Genomic DNA, 13,267 nt, shown 5'->3' on the forward strand with positions numbered 1-13,267 from the left:
TTTCCCAAAGTGCATTACAGCATGATGCCACCAGCCGACGTGAGGCCCTCTGAACTCATTTCTCTAAAGACATTCATATATCCTGCCATAAAAGGCCATAGAAGAAATAGGTCTCAAAATAAATTTATTATTTAAAAAAATAAATTTATTATTAAGAAAAAAAAAGAAATAGGTCTCTGGTCTTGGAACCAAGAATAATTGCATTATCTTAATCATCCAATTGGGTTTCTATTTTTCCTTTGCCCTGCTTTTCATATTTCATTTAATTCTTATCTTGTTGTCCTGCAGGTATCTCTATAAACCACCGTACATTTTTTTTGTATTTGTTTCTGCAAGAAAGCAGAAAACAAATAAGCATTCAGGAAGTGATGAAACTAAAAATACGAGTCAGAACAAGATGGAGGGAAGAAAGATAACTTCAGCAACAAGACCAGGAAAAGAAAAAAAAAAACAACAACAACAACAACCCACACACCATAACGCAAGATCTGTCAGAGTGCTAGGAGGTTAGGATAAATCATGGTGTATTGGTAAAAACATCACACTTGAGAGTCAGAATAAGTGGGTTTGGGTCCCGATTCTGTTACTAACTAGCTAAGTGATGCTGTGAAGCAAGTGAGCAGAGGAGAACCAAATCAAAAAACCTCCCACAGACACTGAAAGGAGGCAGAGCACCAACGTCCAGCAGGCTGGCTCTGTAATCATATTGCCTGAGTTTAAACCCTACCTCCTTGGGAACCTCCAACAACTTAAGGTCTGTGGCCTTGTTTTTCTTATCTGTGAAATGGGAATAAGAAAAGGGACTTTGCATGATTATGGCACTTTTGCAGCATATAACATACAGCACTTTTTCTCTAGTGTTCTCCAGCACTTTATATGGACTTACAGATGAGGAACCTACGGAAGAGTTAAATAATTTGCACAAGGTCACAAAGCCAATTAAGTGGTAGAGCTATTCTGGAATGCATGTGGTGCACCTCTCAATCTGCATTCTTAACCACTAATCAGTGCTGAGGATAAAATGAGCCCATGCACACTGCCTTAATAACTGCTAGCTTACTAAATAAAGGCAAAGTGCCCTACAAATCTAACCGATTTTTTATATTAGAGAAAAATATACTATACTTCAAATATGACATTTGTTTAGGCAAATGTTATCAAATTTATAGATGACATAAAGGAAGAATGAATAAGTGAAACAAGGAATTACAGAATTAATATTAAATTTAACAAGTATAACTAGAAAGAATGAGAGCTGGGCACTAAAATTTATGTATAAATATATTCATCATGATGTTACTTGGTAAAGTTAAAAAAGGAAAACATCCAAAGTATGGGGCTGATTAAATAAAATACGGCATATCTACCCACACAGACAAAAGGACTAGGTCAAAATAGAACAGAATGTCAACACTGGTCTCCTTTTGGTATTATAATATTTGGTAAGAGTTTTTCTATTTCTTTACACTTGTCTGCTTTCCATTTTTTCTATAATGAAAATATATTACCATATTAATTTAAAAACCAAATATTATCTTTCATTGAAATAATTTAATATAAATTCTTACATGTTTTAACACATCTGCCTCACGGGAAGAGTAAGAAAAAAATCCTCCTGACAGCAAGTCATCCTTTCTCAGATCCTTCACCAAGAACCTACCTGATGACGGTCAGGTATTTCAGTGGTCCATATACTTACTGTTTAAGATGCTAAAAATAATTTTCAAACTATCTTAATATTAGATTGAAAGTGTGTGGATTAGGGATCCCTGGGTGGTGCAGCAGTTTGGCGCCTGCCTTTGGCCCAGGGCGCAATCCTGGAGACCCGGGATCGAATCCCACATCGGGCTCCCGGGGCATGGAGCCTGCTTCTCCCTCTGCCTGTGTCTCTGCCCCTCTCTCTCTCTCTCTCTCTCTCTCTCTCTCTCTCTCTCATAAATAAAAATTAAAAAAAACCCTAGTATTAAAAAAAAAGAAAGTGTGTGGATTATAAGAAGTCCATGCTGATCGAACTTTTGTACAGTTATTCATTATATTCAACTCCCGAGACCAACAAAAACATTGCCCAACTGGGACGCAGTATAGATGAGGGCAGTAGACCATGTGAAGTGCTGCCAATTAAGTCTCCAGAGGAGCAGATGTAGTACCCAGTGCTGGTTTGCTCAGAAATAAGAGGGGTAAGATGGGAGGCTGCAGTAGCCATCATGGATGTAAGGACATGCCATCTGGAAGGAAGCTGGATGAGTTCCATGTTTCTACGAATAGGGCAGTGGGGAAAAGTTACAGGGTAGAAAAATCTAGTGCCCAAAACACAGGGGAAATTTTTTCACAAGCCGAAATAATCAGTAATTGGGGCACCTGGTGACAGTCAATTGAGCATCCAACTCTTAATTTCAGCTCAGGTCATGATCTCAGGGTCCTGGGATCAAGCCTCACATTGGGCTCTGCCTTCAGTGGAGAGTTTGCTCAAGGATTCTGTACCTTTTCCTGTGTCCCTCCCCCTGCCAATGCTCTGTCTCTCTCTCAAGTATATAAATCTTAAAAACAAATCAGTAATAAACCAGGCTGCTCTGTAAAGGAACAATATTGCTTTATTGTATGTGAATCATGTTGCCTAAAGCCCAAGCGAGACAACCAAAGTCACAGTACTGTAAGCCAGGAGCTCAGGTATCAATTACCTGAAGACAAGGTCTGTCTCTGGGACCAGAAACATACCAAAGGGAAAAGCCCTAGTGAACCCTTGGAGATGGAACCTCTCCCTTTCTTGCTCTGCCTTGAAGATCCTAATCCAATCACCATATGAACTCTAGCGTGGCACCCTCCTCTCAAACACAGGCCAGATTCTGGGAGGAAAGAAACTCAAGTGAGGGGCCTAGGAAGCTATCCCAACCCTTTGGGGCTACAGATGGACTAAGGAAGGGCCTTGCTAGAATAACCCAGGTAGAGTGTGATCAGGAACCTTGCTCTCTATGTCAACTTGCTATACTTTGTTCTCCACATGTTTGTGCTCTCTGTTTGCTCTTCAGTATCTAACAAAGATTTGCAAAGACCCAGGCTGCCTCATCTCTGATAAGGGAAACCAAAAAAAGAGGTTTCTGCCCACACCTGGACGGGATCATTAAAACTTCTTATACATGTTAACCACTTTTACATACATAAACTCTTTAATCTTCACCACAAGCTATGAAATAGGTACTATCATTATCCCCATTTCACAGGTGAGAAAACTGAAGCACAGAAAGGCTATGTTGACTTGCTCAAGGTCCACAGTTGGTAAGTCATGGAGTGGGTATCCAAAATGTGAACATGAAGGAACTTTCATTATCAGAACTGTAGTTATTCTTCCAGGAAGGAACCATTTGGGAGAGGGGGAATCTCTCACTCTGCCCCTCCCCCATTCCCTCTCTCAAATAAATAAATACATCTTTAAAAAGAAGAGGAATTATTCAGGCTGTTTGGTATTATTCAGCAATAACCTATGTTTATACCAAGGGTCATGAATGAATTTCTCCTCCACCCACTTTCTCCCCATTACTCCCACCAGCTCTCCTGATCAAGCTTCCACACATGTGAGAAGCTGGGAAATACTAGACAGTATTTCGATTTAATACACATCTAACAACACAGTTGTAACAGCTGCTAAGAGGTGCATTAAAAAAAAGAAGTTATCTGTCAGTGACTAAAATTGTGAGACTATTGAGCTCTAAACCCAGACAATCTCCTAAAGAAACTGAATATAGTATTTTTGTGGCTAACTATTCACAAATTAAGAAGAAATATCCTTACCTTTAGCACTGAAGAAGGTATCTCATGAGGAATTTAGTCATTAATAAGTGTATCTTAGAAATGGTGGTTTCTGTGTGCTTTCAGCAACATCAAAAGCAACAGCTCTTCCTACATCTAGGCTGATCTCAATTACTGGTGTTTGTGATTTTGCATAATGTGGCAAAATAATTATAGCTGTTTTATACCAATCTTGTATACGGTATTTCTTGCTTTTGTTTACTTCTTTTGAATGTGTTCATTTAATCATATATAATGAAAACATGAAAAGCCCAGCAGCCACACTCACCTGTGATCCAAGTGGTGAATGGAGAGAATAACTCCAGAATTTAAGTGGGTCTGTTTCAGAGTCACCAAAACAGTAAATTCATGTTTATTTCTCAGCTTCTGAAAAAACTGTTCAGCTGTAGCAGTGGATGCTTTTATACTTCTGGGAGTATCTAAAAAAAGAAACATACACTAAATAGACTAGAAATTGGTTTTATAAAGCATCCTTTCCATGCAACACCTTTCTAAAAACATTATCAAGTAATAAGTGATAAATACCAAGTTTCAGACTCTTTCATCGAGACTTCAGGCTACACAGAACACAGGACAGTAAACCAATTACTGAACTTTTGTTTCAAGAATCCTTTTTTTAAAAAAACTGTTCCCTTTGAGGCAAAGAATCAAAGAATCCTGTTTGAAGAAGTGTGCTCCTGAGTTTTATCCTTACGTATTTTATCCTGGATACCACAGCCATGTTAGTGTCAACCATGAGCAAAAGGATGTACTTCCTAGAATAGGACCTAAAAGACCATGATAGAGCCATTTAGCTTTTCTGACACCTCATGACAGAAAACTGGATTTAAATCTATGTGCCACCTTCCACATTGATGGCTTTAGCCAGAAGGCATGCTATAAATAGATTTTTTAAAAGATCATTGAAATTAGTCATTCTCAGCCTTCTGTGCAGTGGATGAAACATTAAGATCAAATTGTCTTACCATATTGTTGGAAGAAATACATGGAACTTTTTTTTTTAAGATTGTATTTATTTATTCATCAGAGACACACACACAGAGAGACAGACACACAAGCAGAGGGAGAAGCAGGCTCCATGCAGGGAGCCTGATGTGGGACTCGATCCTGGGACCATGGGATCACGCCCTGAGCCGAAGGCAGATGCTCAACCGCTGAGCCACCCAGGCGTCCCAATGGAACTTAATTCCAATGTTCCTCTCTCCAGACTCAGAGAAAGCCTAGTCAAGGAGGTATGCCTGGGAGAGCAGAAACGTCTACCCTATACTTCTACTGGAGTTAGTCTTCCACTACAACCCCAGGACCCAGAGGGAATGGGGGCAATACAGATAAAAATGGATTTAGTGGGTAGAAAAAACCTATCATTCAAGCTATCTGCTAACTGAGCATAAGGCCTCCTATTCATGGTGTGTGCAAACGGCTGATGGGAGCCAGAAACAGTTTCTGCTATTATCAAATCATCCTCCATATTTCTATACTTTAGACCAGGGGGACTAAGTAACTAGACTTACTTACTTTAGATTAGGTAGTCTAGGTAACTACTAGCTAACTAGTTCTCAATGGAAAAACTACCAGCATTTAGAAAGAACAATCCCTCCTTGTACAAAACTGTCCCATGCATTGCAAAACATTTAACACCCCTGGTCCTGGTCCAATGAATGCCAGTGACACCCGAACCCCAGTCATTATGACAACCCAAATTTCTTCCACAAATTTCCAAGCATTCTCTCAGTAGCCGTGTAGCAGAATATCTTGTTGAGAACCATAATCTGAATGACACAGATTATAGGATTAATGCAAAGTTCCATACCTTTCTAGCCCCACCAATTTATGGAATAAAAATGTAGCTGGCTGACCTATGTCCATCACTGGGAACGGAGAGATATGGAGAAAGCACTTGAGATACCCATAAAATAGAGGAAGGGACAAATAATCCCAGTACAATGAAAGATATGCTGTCATACAGGTAGGTATAAAGTGTGGATAGGCAGGACCTTGTGTGCAAATGTCATGGACAAAAAAAAAAAAAAAACCCTCCTATTTACCACTGAAAAATGATTCCTTCCCATTCTTACCATGTGACTTCCTCTGCACTGATCAGAGCAACACAAAACCCTGTCCACACTGATCGTTTCAGGAATGAGCACCTAATCCAGGGCAATGAAGTCAGACCCAGGATATTTGTTCAAAGTTTTACGAAAAATAAATTTCTTGTTTCAAAAAGGAAACTTCCCCAGTTCCAATCAATATTCACAACGGAAAAGCATAACAATAAACTGCAATTTCTGCCACGGCCAACATAATAGTTTCCAAGCTCCATCAGGGTCAGACTGGCTGTGGAGAGGCTTCCATACAATTCTTCCTAGCTCCAAAATGTTCCGCTTCCCCAGGAAGGCTTACAAAATGTAATCGTGTGAAAATAATTCATCTAATGTTAACTTTTAATCCACTCTAATTTATACACAAGTAAATCATTCACAAACCTCATCACTTCATCTTAATTTGATAGATAAAAGCAAATTGAAATTAAATAATAAATATTTATTATGCCCCCCCTCTCCGCCCTTTTCAGGCAGGTAGAGCTTGAGAGGCATCCTTTATCTTGCTGAGCAGGATGATAGATGAGGATGTAAATGAGAGAAGCAGAGAAAGGACTACCCTGAATACAGAAATGAAGATCAGATCCACAGAGAGATCCAAAGATGTGGCCCAGAGAGCTTGAGCTCATCCAATGAGAGAAAAGGAGTCTAGAAGTGGAACATAGCTGCCTTACAAGTGAAACTTTGGAAAATGGACGCTTAATGAGGGTTTTTAGCAAGTTTTGTCATTTGGTATGCACAGAAAACCTTCACTAATCTCTGCATTATTTTCCACTGTTTTGGAGTCATGTTTGTGGAAAGGGTTGAGAGGTTGTAGTATTTGTGGGAGTTTTTTTTGTTTTGTTTTCAGATGAAATGATATGTAAAGATTGACCTTAAAATGAAAGGAAACTTAAAAGAATGGATTACATTTGGGTGTCATTAATAAAAATGTAAGACACCATGGTTGAAAACATGATGAAGGAACCTGCAGATGAGGAGAAACATTAAAAAAAAAAAAAGATCAATCTGTATTTTGGAAACATTTCTCTGGTCGCCATGTGGAAGGTTACTTGAAGAAAGAAAAAAGCCGAAAGTAGGGAGAACTCTCGGGAAACTCTCACAACTCAGATGATCATAGAGTTTTTTGTTAGATTTCACATATTTTAAACATCACATTTTGATATCCCTAAACTCTTTCCCAAACCAAATCATCCTGTCCAACTTCTCTTCCCAGCTCATTACCTTCCCTATTTTGCTTCCTCTATGAGTGTAGGATGACTTGTAGGAAGGAGGAACCCTCCAACAGAAACATGGCCAGCAGAAGTCCCATTTAGCTCATGCTATGGTAACAGGAGAAATAATGTTGTTGGTTTTTTTTTCCATCTTGATTAACCAAGTTCATGACACAGAGATTTAAAAACAGACTTGCATGGACTTCCCACCTGTGCTATGGGGAGGGACAATATGGAAGGCAGTGGGAGGGAGAAAACCTGGCCTGACTTACTATGGCCTCAGGACGGTCTCCTCACCTGGCACCCCCAGCCCAGGGGCCCAGTGACATGGGTGAAGATTACTTGACTGTGACAGAGAGAGAGTATGTACAGGAAATATAAATCATGCCTAGATCATACTTTCAGCTGTCAATAGAGCACCATCTCTTACCAACCCTCACCTCACCCTACTATTTAAATCTATGGTTCCCCTTAAAAACATGCTCTTCATAAATTCATTATGCCTGAATCCAGGAAGGACCTGACGGGGGCCTCAACTCTGTGAGAAGCATCAGAATCAACAGGAGAGGTAGAAGTCAAGAGATTTTTAGAAATAGAATCTAAAGAATTTGGTCACTGATACAAACATATGCAAAAAGCAATAGAAAGAGAAAACTGAATCTATTTGAATCTAAAGTTTCTAGCTTGAGAGACCAGATGAAAGGAAATGCAGTAGGAGCATGATGGAATCCAGACAGGATATCAGCTTTAGCAAGGGTCATTCTAAGGTGCGATGCAACATGCATGTGAAGTGTCCAGTAGGAGGTGGGACTACAGAACTAGATCTCATGAGAGAGGTCAAGGTTGGCAAAACAGATTTAGAAGTCTTCAGAATATAGTATCTAAAAACATACAAATTAAAATAAAATAAAATAAAATAAATAAAATAATTAAAATAAAAAATAAAATAAAAACACACAAACCACAAGAATGAGAGGACAAAAGGATGGGCCATAAAAAACTAAATCTGTCACAGAGTAGTAACAACATATATAGCCTCATATATACACATATATAATGCTGCACACCTGCTACTCTACAACATTTATTCTCCAAAAATGTATAATTACATATTTTCTCCTTTGAACCCACATTGCATTTTGTTCACACAAAGCCTTGGAAACTTGACAGAGGCAATCATTACTACTTTCTTTTTCAATGAGTAAAACTAGCTAAGGAACAATCCTGTGATTCACCCAAAGGCACCTGGCATGCCAGAGGTTTGATGGGGATGACAACTTCTGGTCCAGTATTCTCTCCACTAAACCATACTGCCTTCTGAACATGGCATCCTTTATCCAAGCTTAACTGCCACTCAAAAACAGAAATGCAAATAAGAGAGCATCCAACATAGAAAATAATCCAGAAAAAAAGTAATTATATAAGACAACATTTTTAGTTCCTTAAGCGACTAGTTTAGTAGTGATTTTAAGAAAGGTCACTTTCCTCATTTGCATTTCTGTTTCTCAATTTGTAAAATCAACATTACTGCCTTCTATTTTCATCTCAAGAATTATACAGTGTTCAGAGTGACTTCTGAGTTCCCACAATTATTACTATAGATTTACCAGAAAATCAAGCCGAAGAAACCACCATCATGTGAGAATTAATTCTGCTTTATTTTTATCAATTTCAGTTTTCAGAATTAATAATTTAATAAAGATATGTATGAAGCCATCTCTCAACGAGAGCTCCTGTTAGGAACCAAATATACAAAAATAATAAAGTGTGGTGGCTAGCAGAGCAAACTCTGAACCCAGAAGAATGAGGTTTCAATGCGGGCTATGCAGATGATTAGCTATCCTTGGCGGGTAGTAAACACCATGTGCTGGCTATTAAGATTATGATACTTCTTATTAGTTTTTCAAGCAGTGAGACTATGGAATCCGCTAAAACTGCCAAAAGCCATGATACCCTTGTGATTTCTGAGCTTACTTTCATTCTAAGTATCCCAACCTCAGCCATAAAATAACAGTTTCCATATTTGGAAATTGGCATAAAAGTTTTTGGCAATCAAATTCTTCTTCAGCTAAAACCCTGCCTTCCACTCTCTATTTCTACAGAACTATGAATGACCACTCATTTACGGATAAAAATCAATGTAAACTGAATTTCATTTCAATGAAAGGCTGACAGAGATCATTTTGAATTGCCTCTTCAGAGAAAAACAGGCTGATAAAAGTGGCCTTTAAACACTGCTATGAAACCCCATAGAAAAACTTGTCAACACACCCATGCTGCAGTAGGTCTTCTTAGAATCGCTTGAGTTTAAAACAAAACTTTGTTGCAACGTTTTCCAGTTTTCTCGTGTGCAGAGCCTAAGAAAACCCCACTATAAACACAAGTTGGGGCATTTTAAAGCAGCTATCAATAAGTAATGAAGTGGTTCGGAAGCAATCACATCAAAATAATTCATTTTTAGTGGTGAGACTACTAGGACGGAGTGATGAGTTCCCATGTGAATGGACTAACAATTTCTAGAGATTTACACAATGTGTTATGTATATTCCCCATATACATCGTAGTTAAGGGGAGAAAGGAGAACAGAGAGAGACTGGTTTATTTCAAAACTAGACTAATGAAGACTAGATTAATGAAATAGACTAGATTAATGTATGTGGTAGCAGACATGGGTGCTTACTGAAAAAGACAGTCAGACTGGAGCTTCTTTAAGTATTTTTGGTGTGTTATTAAAAGTAAAGAGAAGCGATTTGTCCATCAACCAATAACAAAGAAGAAATAGGCAAGAATTATTTTCTTCTTTTGCGCTTCAATTGCATTACCACAATTGCCATCATGAATCAAATGAGTCTCTGCCACTGACAGGTCTCTATCCCATCCACACTGTGTAGAACCTAAATTGATTTTCCCCCACGTAACCAGACTAATACAAATACCACGTGCAAATTCAATTATAAAAACCGTCTAATCTCAGGCATAAGGTGGTTGACTTAGAATGTGCCAAAACTCACCAAATTAACTTCTTTTTTCAGTCTCTAACTGCGAAAGGCTGTTATCATCTAAATTCAGGTTAGAAATAGATGAAGTCAGAACTATTAGTATAGTTCCTGTCCATTGCTCTTACGCTCCCTTCAATACAGCCATGCCTTTACAGAGCGAACTTTCAAGGAGAGTAATAGTCACGATTTTAAAAGCCATTAAAATTTGATGAACGCTACATATGCAGTTTGCCAAGTCCTTAAACATGAACAATCTCATTTAAGGCTCAGAGCAACTCTGAGTAAATGAGATTATTGCTCCACAGTAATAGAAATTACAGATGAGGAAAGAGAGGCGCAGAGAAGCCAAGACTCCTGCAATCATCACCATCCGTGGCTCAAGATCAGAGCCCATTTCTATGAATTTACTATATTAGAAACTTGTGGGTTTGAAACCTCAGGAATTTCCCCAGGGATCTCTGAAACAGGCCCTGGACAGGAGGGCAAGGAGAGGCAGGAGGAGGAGGCAGGCCACTCCAGATTGGGAGGTGGCAGGTTTAATAAGCAACGGAACTTACTTAGGAGGCTTGCCTTGGGCAGCTGCAAGACACACAGATTTCTACATCCGCCAGCAAAAATCTTTAATTTATATAGAAGCCTTAACTGAGTCACTCACTTATACCAAGCCACAGAGTCTCAACAACACACCAATGCGTCCCTGAAAATGACTCCCGCTGTGGGAACTGTAGGCAGAGTGTGCATTTCGAAGCAGGGAGGCGGGGAGGAGCCTCCAACCACTGAGGTCCAGCTCAAGGGTCAACCCATGGTCATGTCCTCTCCATGACCTCCTCCAACAGAACTATCAAAAGCAATTAGGATAGGATAAACCAACAAACTCACCAAATTCAAGAGGCAGAGCTGGGATCCCAACTCAAGCCAATATGCTCCCTCTATTACATGACAGTGCCCTACCAAAGCAATGGTGATGCATGCTCAGGAAAGTAGATAGACCCTCATTTTAAGTTAACTTTTATAAAAACATATTCTGAAAGTAAATACACTTTTCTTGCTCTTCAGATCAATTTAAGCTTTCCAAATCTACAAAACAATTCATAGTATATAATCTCTCAGTGAGATAACCTAAACCATCGAGATATAAACTGTAAAACCAAAAGCTTTTATAAAGACAATTTTCAAGTAATTCTCCTTAAAAGTTATTGGGCAAAATGTATGAGGAATCCACAACTTTCTAGTGGGGCAAACCCACGTCTAATGATGCCACATCCTCACTCTTTAGCTGTCCACATATCCCTTATATTACTAGCATACCCTTGGAAAGTCACTTCCCTTTCTACATTTTATTCCCATTAAACCCCAAAGCAATCTCAAAACTTTCTTTCAAATCAACAGCTAATTATAATTTGATTCAATGCATAATAAGCATATGTATCTTCATGTATTATTTACAAAATTGTTTGTTGGCTTAATGTTGTGAATATCCAACCACATAAAAACATGCATCCATGAACATAATCAGAAACTAAAACATAAGCATCCGTACCCCTCAAAGAAACAAAAACAAATAGCAGGTTCTCCTCCTGGATTTAGTAACTAAATGGTTGACATTAAGCAAATCATTTATGACTCATATGTTGGAATTTTCACTAACGAAGTAGAACAAAATTTAGTCAGAATGTAGGAGGGCTACAAACAATAAAATGTCAATAATTTTGAGATTAAAATTACAATATTAAAATGTAATACATAACAGATATAATACAAGTTATGTAGATTATTCCTTTTTTTTTTTTTTTTTGGAGACTAGGATAACAAGTAACTTTCTGATAATAATTTGGCTTCCCAGGTACATTGTCCTTCAGAGACCGCAGTACTAATTAACCACTATGAGTATTCTGGTTTAGTTCACTGTTACAATCCTCACTGTAGATTAAAATTAAATTGGCACCAGAGTTTATAATCAGATTAATGCTTTTGGCTAGTGTGGGGCTATCCCTCAGAACCTCACCAGTACAGCTACCAGCTGCTTTGTTAGCAGCAAAATTAAGAGGATAAATGAGCTAAATGATATCCCTTTTTATCATCTCTTCTCCCAACTGGAATACTGCTCAAGGCTACAATTAGTCATGTTAAGTAAATGAAAGGGATAATGACGATGACAATGACAATGACGATGATGTCATCCACAACTTTAATACATTCACCTTGATCCTGTTAGTTTTTTAGTTTTTTAATACACTGGTGTTTCTGATTCTGCTTCATTTCTCATAGATAGCAGTCTCGACAATATCACTTGAATACATGCAGCAGACTTAAGAATCAGTAATTTGCTAAATCTTTATTTAAATCAATCCAAAATGTATTATCAAATTGAACTCAAACTGAATGCATACAATTTGTCAGCTAATATCAAAATCAATGTCTTAAATGCATCAGTAAAATTAAATTCATGGACTATCATACTTTATGAAATATGCTTTTGCCTTGTCATTGAAACCTTGAATAAATAAAATACACAAATATCTTTAAAAAAAAAACCTCGATTTTTCACTGGTCTTTCGTCATTAGTGTTACCCTTAGCCATACATCAGAAGGTTCAAATGCACCTTCATAGACTGACACCAGTTACTGGTGTATGAGATATTTCTTAAATTAACAATGTACTCATCTTAACATTGAACTGTATAAATTCATGAAGTAGGTCATTTTTCTCTCTTGTAAATTATCCCATATTAGTATATATTTTATATCTTAAATGCACACATAATAACTCTTCATAAGGTATTCATATATTAAGAGAGCAACTCTAGTGCAAAAGAGAAATGTACATATGCTAATTTTTTTAAGTGAAAACTAAATCACAGTTATTTCTTTATTTTCTTTGAGGTCTGATCAAATATTCATTCGGTCCCTGAAAAGCATAAGAGAGAGAGAGAGAAGAAATATATATATTGTGTGCATATATATTCAAGAATCTGGCTTTTTATCCACATATGTGCTTGGCTTGGCTTGAGTCAAATTATTAATGTAAAAAGAAGAAAAAAACTAACAGGATTAAGGTGAGATCTCTATATCTTTTACATTTGGCTGATAATCTATTAATTGGCAAGAGTAAGAATAGGGAACTATAATACAGTCTTACACATTTATATAA

The 13,267-nt window shown here is 37.8% G+C and overlaps 1 protein-coding gene across 4 annotated transcripts in view; it reads right to left on the reverse strand.

Moving 5' to 3' along the window:
* Nucleotides 1-13,267, reverse strand: part of NELL2 (neural EGFL like 2) — a 378,038-nt gene that overhangs the window by 270,089 nt on the left and 94,682 nt on the right. For all 4 annotated transcript variants that reach the window (XM_041736868.1, XM_041736866.1, XM_041736865.1 and 1 more), the window contains one exon: nucleotides 4,073-4,223. In XM_041736868.1, the coding sequence (XP_041592802.1) occupies nucleotides 4,073-4,223 (151 nt within the window). The remainder of the gene's footprint in view (nucleotides 1-4,072; nucleotides 4,224-13,267) is intronic.

This window comes from Vulpes lagopus, chromosome 21 (assembly GCF_018345385.1).
Source record: "Vulpes lagopus strain Blue_001 chromosome 21, ASM1834538v1, whole genome shotgun sequence".
NCBI classification, from domain to species: Eukaryota; Metazoa; Chordata; class Mammalia; order Carnivora; family Canidae; genus Vulpes; species Vulpes lagopus.